General features: G+C 42.9%; 1 protein-coding gene across 3 annotated transcripts in view; it reads right to left on the bottom strand.

The window, feature by feature from the left end:
* ARHGAP40 (Rho GTPase activating protein 40) overlaps positions 1–21,105 on the bottom strand; it is a 69,252-nt gene that overhangs the window by 33,241 nt on the left and 14,906 nt on the right. The window contains exon 1 of one of the 3 annotated variants that reach the window (XM_053394046.1): positions 4,911–5,394. The exons of 1 other annotated variant lie outside the window; for it this stretch is intronic. In XM_053394046.1, coding sequence (XP_053250021.1) covers positions 4,911–5,020 — 110 coding nt within the window. In that variant the 5' untranslated portion in view covers positions 5,021–5,394. Of the gene's footprint in view, positions 1–4,910; positions 5,395–21,105 lie in introns of those variants that run through there. One more of the 3 variants, XM_053394045.1, reaches the window with a different exon arrangement.

Here is a 21,105-nt window from a genome sequence, read left to right on the forward strand (position 1 = left end):
AGAGGAACTTCTCTCAAAGGAGGCCCATGCAGCTGAGAGCCCCTCTGCAAAGTCATCCCTGATGTGCCAAGGAATTGGAGGCTGAATGAGCTGTGTCCTCCATTTCCCGTTACACTGATTTATCAATAATGAAGGGGTAAAAATGAAACAGCTTTTACTACGTATATGATGATCTCCTGCTTTCTCTGCTGCTGAGCCAAAAGCACAATGTGGGGCAATTTGTATTTCCTCCAAGATGAGTGTTTTTTTGCTTCACCTGACAACAAACAGCAGCTTTTCTTTCTCAATTTAAAGAAGTTTTTGCAGTTTTGATCTACAGTCATACCTCGGGATAAATACGCTTCAGGTTGAGCGCTTTCGGGTTGCGCTCCACGGCGACCCGGAAGTAACGGAGCGTGTTACTTCTGGGTTTTGCCACTCGCGCATGCGCAGACTGTCAAAATGACGTCACACACATGTGCGGAAGCAGCGAAACGCGACCCGTGCAGACACACTGCCGCGTCTTACGTTCTGCTCGGGATGCGAACGGGGCTCTGGAACAGATCCCGTTCGCATCCGAAGGTACCACTGTACTTCAAAACAGTTTTGGAAACATTGTGGCTCAAGTTGTAAGACGGTTGGATGGGATGTGGAAGGCAAACATCTAGGTTCCCTCTTAAGCTCAGCTACCAATTCCTTGACTAGATACATCAACAGATGTACAATAAAGGCCTTTGTCCCACTCATCTAGAGGAGGTGGAGGAGAGAAGACGACTTCTAATGCTCTATTTGGGCTTCTCTTGCACATGATCTAGAATCATAGCATCATGGAATTGCAGAGCTGATCATCTTCTAGTCCAACCCTGTGCAATGCAAGAATCTGCAGCTGTCCCATTTGTGGATCAAACTTGAAACCTTGGCATTATCAGCACCATGCTCCCACCAACTGTGGGAGCTATCCAGGCTGAAGAAGCTACAGTTAGTGTGCAAAATGGTGCAGCACGATTGCTGGCAGGAGTGAGACCCTGTCGCAGCTTGGGACTGGTTTACCTACAGGACCACCTTACCCCTTACATGATCACTTGACCACTTCAATCTGCAAAAACGGCAGTGTTACATAGCTGCCACACAATACTCCTTCTGCATTAGTAAGAAATTGAATTTTTAGTATGGAACTCCCTGCCTATTGCCATCAGGCAGGCACTTTCACTTTTTGGCACCTTGTAAAAACATTTTTGTTTAGGCAAGCCTACCCAGATATCTAAGGGACACGGGTGGCGCTGTGGGTTAAACCACAGAGCCTAGGACTTGCTGATCAGAAGGTTGGCGTTTCAAATCCCCGTGACGGGGTGAGCTCCAGTTGCTCGGTCCCTGCTCCTGCCAACCTAGCAGTTCGAAAGCACGCCAAAGTGCAAGTAGATAAATAGGTACTGCTCTGGCGGGAAGGTAACCGGTGTTTCCGTGCACTGCTCTGGTTCGCCAGAAGCGGCTTAGTCATGCTGGCCACATGACCCGGAAGCTGTACGCCAGCTCCCTCGGCCAATAAAGCGAGATGAGTTCTGCAACCCCAGAGTCGGTCACGACTGGACCTAATGGATGGTCAGGGGTCCCTTTACCTTTTACTCAGATATCTAGAATTCTGGCATGTGTTTTAATCTCTGCTTCTCTTATCATTAATTTTATTTATTTATTTTTTGTTTTATATAGCTGTTCTTGACTGATCACTTTATTGTGTGTTGTTGTTTTTTGCTTATTCCTTTGTGTGTGTTTTTTACAATCAAACGGCATACTGTATAAATGTTATGAAACAAACAAAGGGTTCCAAAGCAGCTGAGCACGCTGTTTCAATACTTGTAATCTCCTGTCTGACCCTGAAGGGTGCTATAACTCATGCTAGTCAGCCAATGCATAACTAATACATACACTGAGATGTGTGGCAGACTTTCCCTGGCAAGCGTAGGAGTGATCCAGTGAGAGAGGAAGTTGCATACCTTTCCTCAGTCGGTAGAGATTGAGACTCTTAATTCCAGGGTTGTGAGTTCAAGCCACACGCTGGGCAAAAGATTCCTGAACTGCAGGGGGTTGGACTAGATGACCCTCGTGGTCCCTTCCAACTCCACAATTCTATGTTTCTAAAATTCACTGAGAGGCCTGATGGGACACTACTGGTGCCACTGAAATGAAAAGAAAGTCAGAATCTGAAAGGTTTTCAAAGAGGAACCTTTATGATTCCTTCCTCCCCCCCTCCACCAAATCCCTCTGGAATTTCTTTCCAAAGGAGGCCTTCCTCACTTCCCATACCTCACAAGTTTGGAAGGGCAACCACCGTTTTCCAGTTGGGTTTTAAACAGCATGTGCTTTGAATATCAGGCCTTGTAGTCATTTTGATACATGTCTAACATGCTCTTCCACCAGACAGTATGACACGTAGAATGTACAAATTCCCCTTTTTCATTCTTAGACAGAAAGCGTTTCCCACCATATTTAGACCAGCCCACTGCCGTCCAGCTGTTTTGGACTACAGTTCCCATCAGCCCCAGCTGGTGCATTGATGCAGGGCTGATGGGACTTGTAGTCCAAAACAGCTGGAGGGTGTTTGGCTGGCGAAAGCCGGTTTAGATGGTTATGCAACTAACTTGATCAGTACAAACCTATCATATAATTTAATACGGTTTTGCAACCCCATCCTTCAGAGGAGACCAAATTTCTACCATATAACAATGGGGGCATTCTCTGTCTCTCTCCCTCCCCCCCCCCCCCCCGTTTTTGGGAAGCATTTGCTGTTCAAGAAGAACATTGGGAAACAGAAACTATTCCGGCTCAGTGATTAGCAAGGAATGATGTAAACAGCAGAGGAATAAACTATTTCCAATGCCACCAAAACAGAACCCAAGAAGGATCCACTTAAGCTGCATGCTTAAAGAGATTTGCGGGCCATGCAAATTAAAAGCACAGATCCATAAGCTCCTTGCAGTCACCATTTCCCCCCACCCCCAGATGGAGAGGGGTCAGTTTGGCTCACAAAACCAAATCCAGACTTCAGCGCTGCACCTGCCACTTATAAGTACATCTTCTTTGAATCAAGATGTACAGATGGGGTTAAATTCAGGGTCACAGACAAAGAGAAAAAGGGATAGGTGTTTATTTTAAGGCTTATCTCAAAGACGAGTTAACCCCGCCACAAAAATGCACCAAATAGTTTCTGCATGAAGTTTGGTCACCTTGTGGAATGTGACCTAGTCAGGTTTTTTTGAATTGCGAGAAAATGCAGCACAGCTGGCACTCAGTCGGCGTGCTGACACTAGAAATACAGGCTTCATCAACCTGAATTTGGAAGGGTGAGGAGGAGTGGGAGATGATGCAAGGGAATCTGGATCAATAACCACAGCCTTAGTAACAGTTCTTGGAAAGGATAGCACTGAAAACTGCGGGGTTCAACAAGGCTAGGCATCTTTTTGGCAATCCAGTACGGATGCTGTGGTTACTGGGACACTAATTGAACATGTGGCCATTCGGAAGAGCAATTAAACTATTGGGATTTTTGGCATATCATTTTGCAAGCATCACGTAGACACAGGCACCATCAATCATGCCTGCAAATACGTAACAGAGTATTCATTATGCAAGCACTGGGTGACTTACATGCATGCATGCATGATTTCAATTTAAGCAGTATATTTGAATTTCCATCATCAGGCTTTGGTTAATACAGTGGTACCTCGGGTTACATACGCTTCAGGTTACACACTCCGCTAACCCAGAAATAGTGTTTCGGGTTAAGAACTTTGCTTCAGGATAAGAACAGAAGTCGGGCTCCGGCAGCGTGGCAGCAGCAGGAGGCCCCATTAGCTAAAGTGGTGCTTCAGGTTAAGCACAGTTTCAGGTTAAGAACGGACCTCTGGAACGAATTAAGTACTTAACCCGAGTACCACTGTACTAAAATCCCATACATGATGCAGTCTGAGGCAAAAACAACAACAGATATATTGAAATTGAGACCCTTATAAACACTTTCAAGATTTTTTAAATAAAAAAAACCCACAGTCATCTTAAACTGCGCCATCTAAAGATTTCAAAATGAAGTAGACCCTCCTCTTATTTTATTTGCCATTGCTTCTTGACAATTTCCCAGAAGCCCATCCTTCAGTCACGACTTCCCCACCAAAAATCCCAAAACTAGCCTGTTAGAACGAGAAGTATATAAAGCAAAGAAAAAACTCCTGGTAACAAATGCCTGTCAAAACAAAAACAAAACTACCAAACTTGTATTGATGTATCAATCTGCCTTATATTAATATGGGAAATGGAAAGTACTTCCCAAGTCAGAGTGCATGATAGTTGACTAAATATCCACAATACCACAATACATATACAGATACTGTGATTCCTAAGTATATCTCCTTGGAAGCTTGTCCAGCTGCTTTCACTGGAACCAACAAGCAAACAAAGGCGCTGAGAAATGTAGCCTATGTATATCTTATATAAAAACTCTGGGCGTACTCCCACATTTGGCTCTAAACTATGATTGAGAAAATTTCAGTCCATTAGAAGTTATGCTATCCCCTTACTTCCCTTTACTCAGAAACAGTTTCCAAGACAAGTTATCATTTCTTTAATAAGGGTTTATGCAGCAGTTTCTAACACTGAAACAACTTTTTGCATTTCCTGAAACAGACTACTAAGAAGCTCTTTTAAAATGCACCAATTTAGACTGCTATTGCAAAATAAACAAACAAACAAGCAATATCAATTACCGGTATTTGCTACAATCTTTGCGTACTGAGTTTTATTCGTCCCTTAAATTTGGGATTTCCCATTTGATTACACTACCAGCAGAGTACAATACCGTCTTCCTAACTCCATGCCACCTTCTATGCTAGTGTAAATCACCAAAAAAGGAGGCATCCCAAAACAAAAGGTGTGAGAATTACCTGCAAGCACCTGGATGACCAGAAGGCTGGATTGGCTGCAGTAGGACCTGAGGTCTAGGAATGCGAGTCCTAACAAATCCGGACCTGCCATGCTTTCCAAATTTATCCATATTCCTTTATACAGAGTACAAATTGCTCTTCTCGGCGGAGAGAAACACCAACCACCAGTCCATCTGTGTCTCTCTTCAAATAGTCCCAGAACAGAGTAAGTTCCTGGAACACTTTTGGATTGTCGAGCAGCTGACTGCAGCAAACGCAACAGGGCTGCAGCACCACCCAGTCACGTCTCAGGAATGCTGCTAATTAGACAGCAAATCCTCCTCCTTCATCTCTCCTCATATATGGCAGGGTGAGAACGGAGAGATAAAAATCTAGCCAACATACCCATGACTTCGGTCCAAGAACAGTCATCAGCCACCTCGTGCTTGGAAGGCTCATAAGGAAGGCACAAGCTGGAAATGCAAGGCTTTACCGGTGACAGGCGAAGCCAGCAGAATCCAAACTTTGACTGCTTTTGGGCAATCTCTTGTCGGCTGCGAGGCGGGAACAGAACGGGAAATACCTGTCCATACCAGGTCAATCTACAACCAAGTTTAGCCCCGACAAATGCTATCAGGGTACAGACAGTTACTTTTGGTAGTCAGACGGCAGGGAGTGAAAAGCTTAAATATTACACTTTAAAGGCTCTGGTACGGCTCCAGAAGTCATGCCCACAACTAGAAGATCCAGAAAGACAAGGTTGTATAAACACACACACACACTACTCAAAAAGACGGCACGGTGCCTTTGTCTGAAGTCTGCTTCTTCACAATTTGGCTGTGTACACACCATACATTTAAAAGAGATTTCTCTTCTCTCCCTCTACCCTGCAAAAGTAAAAAATGGGAACTGTAGTTTGTGCTGGGAATTGTAGCTCTCGGAGGGGTAAAGTTCCCAGGGTTTTGGTAGGGATGTACTTTAAATGTATGATGTGTAGGAACCCCAGATCTCCTTATGATAAACATATCCCACATGTTTTCAACAAGTGGAGATCATGATCCCAGTCTGCATCTGTCTCAGAACTATTTTTAACTGACTTTATAGATTTATTTTTTAAATGTCTGCATTTTGTTAATAAATGTGATTGTTTTACAAATGAAGCTGTTTTGTTATTACTATTATTATTACTTATTAAATGTGTATACCACCCTTCATTTGAAGATCTCAGGGCAGTTCACAGCATAAAATACAGAATAAAACCACAAAGAACATAACCAGAAACAAAACAAAACACACACCCTCTTGCAAACACATTTAAAAGGACATAGACTGTTAATCAGTCCAAGGCCTGGTTGAAGAAGACGTTTTCGCATGGCGCTTACAGATGTATAATGAAGTCGCCATTTGAACACTTCTTTTAATTTATGGTTGTAACCATTTTTTTTAGAATTGTTTTGTTGTAACCTTCCCTGGGGCCTTATGGTGAAGGGTGGGTATGAAATCTAATAAATAATAGTATGCGTGCGTGCTCTCTTCTTCTCTCTCTCTCTCTCTCTCTCTCTCTCTCTCACACACACACACACACACACACCCCTCTATGTATTTCACAAGAGAAGCAACCTTAAAATATGTAAGATGACACCTTTCCCTTATATCAATGCCTGCTGGTATAACATGATATCTTGTAAATATTTATTTTACCTCTTAATCAGACGCCAACTCTCTCATGCATTATACATACGAGAGAAAGAAGGCTCAAGCAAAATCTTTTCCCAACACACAGATATTTGTTACTTTAAGGAAAGAGGCCTAGTCTGGGTCTACACTGCTCATATCATAGGCTCTTAGGGTGCGACTGAGAAAGTGGACGGGGAGAAATCTAACGTACTGGAATGCTGCAATTCCTTTTTTCAGGTGTAGCAATCTCAGGTAATACTAGAACTTTGGGCTATCCACTTAAGTCTTTCTTGCAGTATTCTGAATGTGAATTTAAGGCTTTAAGTGAAGTATTTAGTCCTCTAGGTAAAGAAAGTCCAGTAAGATCCACAGCCTTGAAACATGCAAGAACAAGAGTTATATGACAGTGCGGATGTTGTCCTTGCTGCAATTTTTGCAATAGAAAAATGAAAACACAAGTGGGAAAACAAATGCAGCAGGCAATTAAACAGTGAAAAGTCTGCCACTATTTTCTGTGAATCCAAGCACACTTGTAACTTAAAAATACTGTACATACTGTACCTAAGGGAACAAAGGATGTGTTGTCTAGAAAAGATAGGCACCATGCATGCATGGGTGATCATTTTAAAATCTTTGTAAAGCAGGTTCCCAAATATTTCAAATTACTCATGAAACACCTAATAATAGTGCAAATTATGTTAAAACTTTGCATTTTCATAGAAAAAAAATAATTGGGTAGATTTAACAATGAGAGGCACCTAAAATGCATTGAGTGATCCAAAAGAGGAACCAGCCTCATTTGTTTCCCTAACAATTCATTACAGTAGATCAGGCCTGCTGCTGCTACACCTGCAAAATGTATTGCCGCATTCTGGTATGTTAGATTCCTGCATATTCACAACTGCGCGACTCTTCCAATAATACAACTGTGCAATGGGCATTAATTCATTTCTAGATCCAACACTTCCTGGAAAGGCAATTCAAAACTTCCAAGACTACTTACAAATTAAACATCTCTTTCAAATTGTGCTATACGGTTACCATCTTGCCATTGCCATTCAAATTCCCAAACAAAGCACCCTTGCGTAAATTTTAGTTCAAAAATTGGTGGCTACTCCAAACCGCCACCTCTGAATTATTACAAGTGTCTGATTTTTGGAGGGCTGCTGCAGCATCAATACCTTCTACTTGGCCCTGCCTATTAAAATTCTTCCAATTCCTCTTATTTCTCTACATCTACTCCAGTTAACAGCTTCTGCCACTGCCCTGTTGCAACCTCCTCCCTGTCCCCAAATCTCCATTACATTGCACAACTCCTTCCCATCTCAATGTTTTGTTTTCTAATAAAAAAATTCAGTTTGCAAGCCACTCGCACCATGCAAGGTGTCCTGGAAATAATCATGTCAATGAAACTACACAGTTACTTTAGAAAAGGAACAAAAACAACAACAATAGGAAGAATTTGGAGTCATTTCACACAACTATTTTGAGATGGAAGAATATGTTCCACAATGCAACTTTAACTTCTCAAATATTGTACATGATGCTCCCTGTTCATTTAATTATCTTCTAATCATGGTTGACTACAGTGGTTTGTGAAACCTTTTCATCATTATTTCTGACACAAACTAAGGAGCAAAGCAAGAAGTGTTCAAACGCGAGCAACAGATTACAGGGCTGATTTGCACAATTATTTTGAGGTGGACGGTCTGCCCTGAGAAAACTATTATTTAGAGGACAGAATGCTCTTGTGAAAATCCAGTCACAGGACCACTTCCTCACAAATGTCCATATACTAATAGTAAACTCACTTTCTGAGGGTACATTCTTACAGTACGTAATCGAAACAGCACCACCAATGCACAAATGGGAGGAATCATCATCAGGCTTAGGGAAACAAAACGCTTGAAGTTTTTTAAAAAAGCTTTTTGTGGGGGGAGGAGGACATCCTAAAGGGAAAGATGCCACCCAAACCCCAGATGGGGCATGCTCAATGGGCAAAGAATACAGTGGTACCTTGGTTGTCAAACTTAATCTGTTCCAGAAGTCCGTTTCAAAACCAAAGCGTTTCAAAACCAAGGCGCGCTTTCCCATAGAAAGTAATGCAAAACAGATTAATCCGTTCTAGACTTTTAAACACAACCCCTAAAACAGCAATTTAACATGAATTTTACTATCCAATGAGACCACTAATCCATAAAATAAAAGCAATAATCAATGTACTATACTATAAAATAAATAAGACAGTATTGTAGATGATAAAAATTAAAATGGTTATTTTTTCGTACCTGCACTGATGATAGTCATTGTTTGGATGGGGGGCTTTTATCAATTTCTGCAGTCACACAATCAATCAATCAATCAGTAGCTGAACTGGGTTCCACACAGTCACAAAAACAAATTAACTGGAAGACCCTCAAAAACAAAAACGCAAAATAAATAGCAAAAACAAAAGCGCCAAATACAGTTGCACCTTAGTTCTTGAACCTAATCCATTCTGGAACTCTGTTTGACTTCAGAAATGTTTGAAAAACCAAAGGTGCAGCTTCTGATTGGTGCAGGCACCCCGGAAACAATAGCTGACAGCCGCATCAAACGTTCAGGTTCCGAAAAACGTTCGCAAACCAGAACACTTCTGGGTTTTTGGGTGTTGGGAACCAAGGCGTTTGAGAACCAAGGTACCACTGTACTGTGTGGTGAGAGAGAACAGAATGGAGTACCATCATGGTATCTGGTGACCGCAGTGGTTTGTGCTTTTTAATGATACGGCTTAACTTCCAAGAGATTACAATATGAATAGTGGGGGTGGGGTGAGGTGGTGGAAGGGGGAGGGAATCCTCAGAAAACACCTTGTGCAAACGGGTATCTTAAAAATGAGTTGGGGGGGGATTTTTTAAAAAAATTGTCAGCCAGGGAAGGTAGAAGAGTAAAATAAAGTGGCAAGCCTTTTATAGTTGGGTAAAAACTTTCCAGCTTCAATCCCATTGTGCCATGCATCTCCCTCCACTTACCAGTGTCAAACACCACAACATGGATGAGTGTGATCCATACCACCACAGATTCGGTGCCTGGAAGCACTATTGTCACTTTAGCCCTGGGAGCTGCTTGAAGAAGTCCAGCGGCGACGTTCCTTCAAAACCGCTTAAGCAAAACATGCAGCCAACGAAAAGCACCATAGTCATTGAGGCCTTCGCCTCCTCAATCCTATTGCTAAAAGAGGTTTGGCTCTCCTAAGTGCAGAAAACCTAATCAGATCACACAGCCCAGAGCAGCATAACGGAGCGCATAATGTGCCTCCATATGGAGACTCCTAAGCTGCTTTAAAAGCACCAGCGTGTTATGTGACAAACAGAAGATTAGGTCTTTAGGTGGGGAATAAGCGCACTGCTCTTTAGAAGCAAAGAACTTGTATTTATAATATAAGCAAGTTACTAGCAGATGGAGATGAAGGTGGGACAGGAAAGGCCAGATATATATGCTGCCCACTGGTACACATTAGGCAGCTATACAGCTCTCAGCTAAAAGCCAATTCCCAACTGGGGAATGACGAAACTCAGCCCACAAACCGAATTTGAATTTATCAAGTTCCCTAGTGGCTCTATCCAATTTAATCAAGGTGTGACAGTTTCACGCTTAAGGAAGGGAAAAGTGCTTGGAGAGATAAGAGATTTTCCACACTTTATGTCAATGTCTCCTTTTGGGTTGTATACCATCTCTCCTGTACAAAGATCCTATGCCTTTTCCAAATACACAGGTGACTGATGCCAGAATTCCTCTTGAGGGAATCCTTTAAAAAGCTCATTCGTCCCTCAGGCTTGAAGGGAAAAGTAGTCATTCTCATGGATCCTTATCAGTGAACTCACATCACACAAGGTCATGTACTCTCTAAGTGCGAGCCCTCACAGAAAAATGGCGTCCAGATTATTATATAGCTCAACTATCTTCACTCATGAGAAAACAGGGTTGTAGGGCAGCACACCAATGTGGCCTTTGAACCACAGTCTGAACAACTACCCAAAAAGGGGAGGTGGGTTTGCATGATAGATAACCAAGCTTGGAGAGTGGAGTTTTGAAGAAAACTATCCAAAAATTCATGCACCCCAAAGAGTACAAATACCATGGAATACTGGGGAACCATACAGCAGCCCCACAAGCTCATCTAAAAACTAGGACTTTGGAACACATGGAGGAAAGTTATGATCTATATTTCCTGTTTAATTGATTTCAGGCTTACAGCATGCCTCTCCAAACATGAACCCGTGCCTTTTAACTTTGATCAATACTGAAACTTAAACCACATAAGACATTTTTAATGCCTGAGGAAGAACTTAGTAAGAGGAAGCTATGAGGCAGAAAAACCTTTTCGTTGTTGTTTTTATGGTTTAAGGTATGCACGCTTTTTTCTTCACACTTCTTTTATCTTAAATTGATTTCATAATTACAAAATATCATTTCAATCATGCAGCAAGCACATGTCGTATGACAAATACTGTCATATCAGAGTGAGAATGTCCGCATGTATCACTTCATTCCTTCTGTAGTTGTTGTTCCAATACAAAATAAAAACAACAACCAGTTTTGTTGAGAAATCTGGATTGTTTTCATTCTTCCCTCTGAAAGGCAGATATGACTTGCAATTCTTCATCACCATAATATCCCCTACTTTCCTTAGCCATTGATCAATGTTTGTTTTGAAGAGCCAATCCCAGCAGGACTTGCATTCAGCACCAAGTTTAAATAATGTTGGGTGTAAGCCCTGAAGAACAATCCATTTCACACAGCTTAGAGAAGACCCCTGATTTTTCATGCGCAATAATGCTTGCATATGGGCAGGTACAAATCCCCCAACAGCATATAATGTCAAGTGATTTTACAGGTAGGGGAACCTGCCCATCTCTCAAAAGGAACCTATGGACACTTTTGGATCTGCCTAACCCTGCACTGGCAGTTCCTACCACATATACATAGCAACAAGCAACAGACCAGTCAACTGCGCTGCAAAAGGTTGCTATTAAAAAAAATAAAATCCTGGTCAGGTTTTGGAACCTACTGGCAAGATCATGGCAAAAACTCCAGAAACTTCTCTCCATTTTGAGATCCTGAAACTCAGAAGTATCAAATAAGGCCTGTGGTCTAAAGAAGCAATGGCCTGGTTCACACGCAACACCAAGCCATAGTTAAGGTTCGTAAGCCAATAACAAACCATGGCTTCAGATCATAGTTGGTTGCAGCACACACATCACAGTTGAGCTGCTGAACAAGATTCAGATGATCAAACAAACCATGGTGTAATAAATCACAGTTTAATAAACTATGGTGTAGCAGTATGTGCAAACCAGGTCACTATGTACACACATGGGCACTGCTGCAGTTCTGCTGCTGCAGTTCTTGCTCTTAACTGGAGCGGCAGCTTTGGAAGTAGGAACTGCAATGAAGGAAACAGCAAAATAAAGCTCAGGCTCGGTATGTTTTTTCTTCCCTGTGCATGCATATGGCTGCTTTGACTTTTGGCCATGCAATTTGATTCTCCAGTGCAGGATCTGGTATCAGATATGGCGTTTACAGGATCTCACTTTTGATAGTGGTGCACAGTTCTAACAAGCATAGGGAAATCACTGTAAGCAGATTAAACAAAATCCTCAACAATTGGAGTTCGTCTTCCATTTGTTGGGAAACGGAATACTCTGAAGCAGCATAAAGCACCCATTTAGATGGTCTAGTCATTGAGCCTTCCTTTTTCCACCTCTTCTCCTCCTAATATTCTGAGCCCAACCTGACTCTCCCACTAGCTGCCAAAAAGCAATCCATACAACCAATGTGGTGTTTCTGTAAATGTACCAAACCTCAATAACTAGCTCTTTTCACAGACCCAGTCTTCTGGGGTTGTAGGATTTTATGGCACAGAATTCAAATTCCTTTTTCATAGATCCCAACAACATACCAGTGAACCTCAGCCACTCATTTGGGATTGCTTAGTCTCCACCCAAGTTTCATTTTTCAGAAATACAAAATTTATAGAAGGGAACCACTCTTACCTATTAAAACTGAACACTTATTAAACTGCTGAGGAACACTGCGCAAATAGTCTTCAAGTCTACAAACTGGTAGCTTTTGATCAGCATAGCACTGAAAACCATTTCATATATTATGTTCTTCCTGCATCATAATAAAAGCTTTCATGTTGACATACAACAATGAAAAGTATGCACATGACAAAATACATACATTATAGCCTGGCACACTCTAGTGAATGACAGTTATGCTGCTTTTCATTCCACTTCCTTGCTTGCTATGTGCTCTGCCCCATATTTGTGAAATGGCACAGCTCAGCCCCATATCTGAGAGTTTTAGCGTTGTAGGGACTGCAAGATCTATATGCCGAGACACCCAATGCAGCTTAGACAGCTAGTTTGTGACATGCTGTTTGCTTTACATATTTTTACCTCACCCTCCATCCACATTCCAAGGGCGGCTTACGCTAACAAAGAATAAATAGAAGAACTCTTACAGAACAACAACAACCAACCATTTATGACCATCACAGATCCAATTGCCAGGACTAACAGTTTAACTTAAAAGGCCTGGGAAAATAAGGACTACATTTGCCTGTCATCAGAGTCAATGCCAGTTGGGAGAGAGATGGTTTCACAAACAGGGTAAAAATGTAAAGGGACCCCTGACCATTAGGTCCAGTTCACCCCATCGCGGGGATTCGAACCGCCAACCTTCTGATCGGCAAGTCCTAGGCTCTGTGGTTTAGACCACAGCGCCACTACCCAAAATGGCCCCTCACTGTACCTCCAATGGTGGAGGCATTCAGGTGAGGGTCTCCGAAGAGGACCTCAGTGTCTCAACAAGTTCACATGGAGAAAGGACTTCAGATTTGTCTCAAGCCCTGAGAGGCTTTGAAAGGTAAGCACCAGAACTAAACTGAGCCCAGAAACAAACTGAAAGCCAGCACTTGAGACATGTTATCCACTAACTGGTCCCAGTTAGCAGCTTCAAGGTTGTGTTTTGAACAACTAGCTGCATTTACAGAACCGTTTCCTAAGGCAGCCCCACATACAACACATTGCCATAGTCAAATGGAGGTGACGAGAGCAAGGACGACTGAAGCTCTAGGCTATCTGTCTAGAACAGATAGTAGCTGATGAATCAGTCTGAACTGCTCTAAGGTACACTGTGCCACAGACGATGTAGAACTCAGCCGTGCATTCAATCCAGCTACGTCTCTACCTGCCCCATTATGATGCCACATGGTGTGTGATATCAGGGGCAGGTGGGTATGGTTTGGGGGAAATGGCATTGCAGACCAAACTGGGACCCATGCTGGGTCAAAATCTGGCCCATAGGCAATGGATTAGTTTCTAGGACAGGGGAACCTAATCTGGAAATTATGAAATGGAAAATTTTCCACGGGAAAATAACGCAATGGAAAAAGGGAGGCCACTGACAGGAAAACCCGACTGCAAACCTGCTCCTTTAGGAGGTGTGCAAGTCCCATCCAGAACAGATTGAACAACACAATCCTAGGCAGACAAACTACACCCTCCTTGACTATTCTATGCCCAAATAAGCCTTGGCATGCCTAGAAAATGCTATTGATGGGTACCATGTAAATCTAAATAATAAAACCAACATTAACATAGGCATGAGTTGCCTTCTACTAAATCACACTATTTGTCCATCTAGTCCAGTATTGTTTACTCTGAATGACAGCAGCTCTTCAGGCAGAAGTATTTCCCAGCTGCATCTACTAGACATGCAGAGGATGGAACCTGGGACCTTCTGCATGCAAAGCACCTGCTCTGCCCCTGAAATGCAGTCACACGGAACCTTCCAGCACAATGGGAAAAGGTACTTCCACTGCTGGGGAAGCGGGTGGCGCTGTGGTCTAAACCACTGAGCCTTGGGCTTGCCGATCAAAAGGTTGGCAGTTTGAATTCCCGCGACGGGGTGATCTCCCATTGCTCAGTCCCAGCTCCTGCCAACCTAGCAGTTCGAAAGCACATCAAAGTGCAAGTAGATCAACAGGTACCGCTCCGGCGGGAAGGTAAATGGTGTTTCCATGGGCTGCTCTGGTGTTGGTGTTCTGCTGCGCCAGAAGCAGCGTAGTCATACTGGCCATATTACCTGGAAAAACTGTCTGCGGAGCGGACAAATGCCTGCTCCCTTGACCAGTAAAGCGAAATGAACACCACAACCCCAGAGTCGTTCGCGACTGGACTTAACTGTCAGGGGTCCCTGACCCCAGTCAAGCTTGCAAAAATCTATCATTTGCCCGACAACAAATGTTGGAAATGTAAGGAAAATGAAGGTACATTCTTTCACCTTTGGTGGACGTGTCCCAGGATTAAGGCTTTCTGGGAAATGATATATAATGAATTGAAAAAGGTATTTAAATATACTTTCTTGAAGAAACCAGAGGCCTTTCTCTTGGGTATGTCTGGCCAAGTGGTGCCAAAGAAGGACAGAACTTTTTTTTATGTACGCTACAACAGCAGCAAGAATACTTATCGCAAAGTATTGGAAGACGCAAGATCTACCCACTCTGGAAGAATGGCAGATGAAACTGATTGACTGTATGGGACTGGCAGAATTGACGAGCAGAATCCGTGACCAGGGAGAAGAGTCGGCTGAAGAAGATTGGAAAAAATTTAAGGACTATTTACAGAAATACTGTAAAATTAAGGAAAGTTAAATGGTGTTGGATCAAAATTGAGTGGTTTCTAGCTGTAATGATATAAAGGTACATAGATGGGAAAATAAGGGTTTGAAAAATAAGGTAATGTTATAAGCTGTAATGCTTTAAATGAAAGATTTGCTGAACAAATAACCTTAATTGGGATACAAGGAGGAGAAGTATGAGGAGGTCTGAGAAATTTGTTATTTAAAAGTATGATTTATGAACTTCATGTCTTTTTAAATGTTTTTGTTTGTTCTGTTTTTGTTTGTTAGTTTAAAAAATTGGAAAATCTAATAAATATTCTTTAAAAAAAAACTGTCAGGGGTCCCTTTACCTTTACTTCCACCGCCACAGCTCCCCTGCACCCCATAACATGCAGAACTAGAAGGTAATTTTACAGTCTGCACACCACAGCAACCACTCCAATTAAGGCTGCACACATATCATAAATTTAAAAGTACATCATCCCCTTCTCCCCCAGCAAGGAATCCTGGCAAGTGTAGTTTACATCTTGCAAAGCTACAACCTCCAGCATCCTTAAACTGTAATTCCTAGGATTCTTGGCAGATGCCTTAGAAGCACAGCATCTGTGAAGTCCCAAGTTTGCTGATGAGCAGCAGACCACTGCAGCCAAAAGCAAAAGAGTCCCACAAAGGGATCCCTGTCACTGGGAGGGCGAGAGATTCCATTTATGCCCACCCTGAAATAGAGTGCAGTAAAGAATAATAATAAAATAATTAATTGAGCGTACTGTAGGCAGCCATTTTGTTTCAGAGAAGTGAGGAAGACAACCACAATATGCAAATGTTATCAAAAAGCAATCTCACCTCCAGCTCCCTGTGGGTTAAAGAGAGAGAGAAAGAGAGTGAGTATTGGTTTCTCTGGGAATTAAATGCCGCCCTACAGGTTTGTTCTTTGGACAACAGCCAGTTTCTTTGGTGTGGGAAGGGTGAACCTTTTCGAAAGCTGACAAACTGGTACGAGGAGAAGGCTAGCTGGCACACCAAAGCCGCAACTTCCCACACAGTGAGGCAATTTTACTGAAATACATAGACAGAAGTTCTATACTACAAAATGGAATCAAGGGCTTTGCCTTACATTTTAGTTGGAGGGAGGAAAGTATTCCTCCTACTTATCTAAATCACACCTATGCATGTGATTTAGATAATTTAAGGGTAAGGTGATTTACCTTACCCTTTATGCATGTACAATGCGATAAAGAAGGGCCTTTAAAACAAAACAATGAAAAGGGAAATCTGGTTTGTAGAAGGATTGCTGTGCAATGAACAGTGCCTTTGCTTAATACAGTGGTACCTCGGGTTAAGAACTTAATTTGTTCTGGAGGTCCATTCTTACTTGAAACTGTTCTTAACCTGAAGTACCACTTTAGCTAATGGGGCCTCCCACTGCCGCCATGCTGCTGGCACATGATTTCTGTTCTCATCCTGTAGCAAAGTTCTTAACCTGAGGTACTATTTCTGGATTAGCGGAGTCTGTGACCTGAAGCGTCTGTAACCTGAAGCATCTGTAACCCGAGGTACCACTGTAATAAAATACATTCTCGTCATAGGGCTGTCTATTTATCTGATTTATTCTCTTTGCTTCAAGGCACTTAAAACAGTTAACAAATCCAAACAGTAATCCCAAAATGAAACAAAATGATTCATACTAATCGATAAAAGAAAATTACATAACCTGTATTACAAGATCAGGGAGGGTTGTCCCACTTTTCAGACAACAGGAATTTCCTCTGGTACTTCTCTCTAAAAGCAAAAGGTAAAGGACCCCTGGATGGTTAAGTCAAGTCAAAGGGAACTATGGGGTTGCACCGCTCATCTCGCTTTCAGGCCAAGGGAGCCAACGTTTGTCCACAGACAGCTTTCTGGATCATGTGGCCAGCATGACTAAACCACTTCTGGCACAATGGAGCACCGTGACAGAAACTAGAGCGCACGGAAACACCGTTTACCTTCCTGCCACAGTGGTACCTATTTATCTACTTGCACTGGCATGCTTTCGAACGGCTAGGTTGGCAGGAGCTGGGACAGAGCAACGGGAGCTCACCTCATCGTGGGGATTCGAACTGCTGACCTTCTGATCGGCAAGACCAAGAGCTTCAGTGGTTTAGACCACAGCACCACATGAATTATTGTTTTCATTTATCACTAGCTTTTTACAGTAAAAAGTCTCAACAACAACTCCCATCATCCCTGACCACTAGCCATTTCCTTGGAGCAAATTTCTGGGGTGCACAAGGGGGCTGCAGTGGAGGAGAAAAAAGAGAACTGCCATTGCACAAGAAGAAATCTGCTCAATGCTGCCCACTATGTTTTAATATTTTATTGTAAACCAATGTGTTGATTTTAATCAAAGAGTACGGTGCAAAGCCTTTTAGAATTATTTGACCAAGTCCAGCATTACAAGCATATGGTTAGATCAGTTTTGTCAAGGCTGCCTCTAAAAAGGCATCAGGAAAACATCCTGTTAACCAGGGCACTACAGCATCCCATTTCCTGGCTCATGTGTTAGCCTAGTCTGGTCATTGTGATTGTTGGAACACATACACAGCAACAGTTCTTTGCATGCACCATCATACACACAAGCTACACCAGGCAAAACAATTGCACAGATCTTACAGTAGGCGGGTCTGTGCTGAAGTTCTACTTTGGGATGGGAGGAGAGGGCGAAGTTTAACATGAATAATCTCTGGATTCAGGCCAGCCATTGTCTCCACCTTTTCGCATCTTAACAAACAGACCAACCAGAAACAAAATGCATAGAACCAATATTCTTTCTGCACCTGTACATCATGAGTGCTGCTGTTAGATTAAGCTTCAAGAGATTTGTTTATCTAAGTTCACAGCTGTCTTGCCCAGCAGCCAAACTTTGTTTCCTGGTTCCCAAAACACTTCCTTTTCCCTCTTCATAGACTTTCCGCTTGTTAGGAGTAACATGCTCTCTGTGAAAACAAATGGGCAGAACTGGGAAAGGCATTTTTATTTATTTTTTGTCCTGGTGAACATTTCTGGTATTTCACACAGTTTCGTTTCTAATAGGGTTGCGTTCTAGTAATGAAGCAGCCTGCATTTTAATTATCAAGGTGTATGTGTGGTCAGAAGTAAAGCTTAAAATCATGGACACAGTCCCAAGATAACAATGAGTAAAAGGAAGCTACAACCAAGTGGTACAGCTAAGGGTACGTTCCATGAAGACCTGTGGGGCCTTTGGCTGTAGTGTAGCTACCCACTGCCCTATCAATACTGGCACCATCAATACTTGAATGGTGGTGCTGTGGTCTAAACCACTGAGCCTCTTGGGCTTGCAGATCAGAAGGCTGGTGGTTCGAATCCCCGTGACGGGGTGAGCTCCCGTTGCTTGGTCCCAGCTCCTGCTAACCTAGCAGTTCAAAAGCACACCAGCGCAAGTAAATAAATAGGTACCACTGTGGCGGGAAGGTAAACAGTGTTTCCATGCGCTCTGGTTTCCGTCACGTTGTTCCGTTGCGCCAGAAGCGGTTTAGTCATGCTGCCCACATGACCCGGAAAGCTGTCTGTGGACAAACGCCAGCTTCCTCGACCTGAAAGCGAGATGAGCGCCACAACCCCATAGTTGCCTTTGACTGAACTTAACCGTCCAGGGGTCCTTTTCCTTTACCTTACTGGCACCCAAGAAATACCCCATTTGGCATATGATGCTACATTCGGCATTGATTTACGTGCACCAATGGCTAATGTGGATCATCTTTAAATTGCTTCTGCACACACTCACAGTGGGATCTAACTGTTCAGCTCTCACACAGACCCTACCTGCACACATGCATATCCTATGCAATTTATTGGGTTCTTTGAGAGAACTCACTGTTCCAACAGAAGCATATCTCTTTGTTCTTTGAAAAGCAGCATATATATATATATAATTGTAGGCAATAGCAATGCCTTCTGCAGTTCTCTGGTTATACAAAAGTGTATTTCTTTTCAAAACAAATACCTCCTTACTAGACTTGAGTTCAGAAATCTGCTCAAGTTTCTTTGGTTGCCGGCATGGTCCACAGATAAGGTGTTCAAGGATATTTCAAGTTCAGATGCACAGCACATTAAGCAGAGTCAGATATTATTTGTGAACTGGGGACAGGAAAGGATAGAAAGAGCAAATAGGGAGACAATAGGGGACATTTATATGCAAGCCTAAAACTGACGGATCAAGCCCCAGCAGACTGCTTCCATGCAGTCCCTGACCTTATTCAGCTAGGTGGAGAAATTGTAAAGGGATATAATATCTTGTTGAACTCTAATGTGAAGGTGTAATTTTAAAAAAACGCTACTCTCAAATCCAAGCAGCTGCTTTTCAGATCAGCCACTACGGATGTGTATACACACCAACCCCGCTCCCTGGCTCCAACACAAAAGGACAGGATTTCCTTCGACTGGGCTAAGGGTGTTATTTGCAAGTGCCAGCTCTCTACAAGATTTCAGCTTGGCTAGGAAAACACAGCTTAAGTCAAGCTATGGTGTTTTGTTTATCCATCTCCCACTGCAAAAGGATATCCTTCCTGTTCCATGATACATGAAAGCCACCTGCTATTGGGCTAGCAGGACTTAACAATACAATAATCCTGGCTCACACTAGAGCTTTTATAAGCAAGAGCAACTCATTGCCCGTTTTTGCAGCAGCTCCAAGGCCAACTTCATTGTTCAAGTCATATATGGCTTTGGAGAATAATTCCTGCATATACTGTGCAATAGGCATATACAACACCCAAATCCAACATGCATTCCTACACTTAGAAAGTGTTCGTGGGGACTTAATGGTTCCTGAACTGTTGCTTGCTTTCTTGGACCTAGTTTGGACGCACTACAAGTGTTGCTGTTTTGAGCTTGCCCCTCTCTTGTGGTCAAACTTTTCACATCTCCCCCATGGCACACAACTAAGGTATTAGACCACTGTAAGTTTAGAGGGTCAGTTGGCCTGAATGCCAAGTCTCTTAGACTTCAATCCAGCAAGGGTTGAAATCTAATGGAGGATTCCATTATTGAACTAGCCAGATAAGCTTCTTAGACAAGCTTACCCACACATACCTTTTGCCCCACTCTTTCCAGGCAGAGGTCCACCCTTTAATGCTCTGTTTCCAAGAACATTTTTTTTGGGGGGAGGGGTGTTGCCTTGCACTTTCCCAGGAAAGAAACCCACTCTTTAAAGCTGAATCGAAGCAAACATCAGTTTGGGTTTTCTGCGCATTGACGTTTGCTCCAATACAGCTTTAAAGAGCAGGCCTTCATGTGGAAAACTCCTTAGCCAAAAAAAAGGAAAGGGGGTGTGGGTGGGTGCTCAGATAGAGAGCTTTAAATCGCAGACCATGCCTGGAAAGAGTGGAGGAAAGGTATAGATAAGCTCCCCAGCAAGTTAATGGTCGTAATATAATAAAATTAGGGGCAAATGAGTGTGCCCCCCTCCCCTCACCTGACTGGTAGTTAGAAGTACAATAGCCAGAAGCGTGTGAGAGCTGCACTAGAAGCATGTAGAAGCCAGAGGGTGAGAGCCATGCCCAATTTCTGCTGGAATCCAAGGCTGTAGCTATGGGAGAAGCAAGACTTTCTAGGGCAGGCATGGCCAAACTTGGTCCTCCAGCTGTTTTGGGACTACAGCTCCCATCATCCCTAGCTAACAGGACCAGTGGTCAGGGATGATGGGAATTGTAGTCCCAAAACAGCTGGAGGACCAAGTTGGCCATGCCTGTGACTAGGGTGTTAATGCTGTGAGCTCCTCCATCTTAGGCTCAGGTTATGTAAATAAACCGTATGTCATAAAGAAGCCACAGGCTCTGCTGCACCTCATTTCAAGGAAACTGAACCCTAG

Source organism: Podarcis raffonei, chromosome 6 (assembly GCF_027172205.1).
Source record: "Podarcis raffonei isolate rPodRaf1 chromosome 6, rPodRaf1.pri, whole genome shotgun sequence".
Taxonomy (NCBI): domain Eukaryota; kingdom Metazoa; phylum Chordata; class Lepidosauria; order Squamata; family Lacertidae; genus Podarcis; species Podarcis raffonei.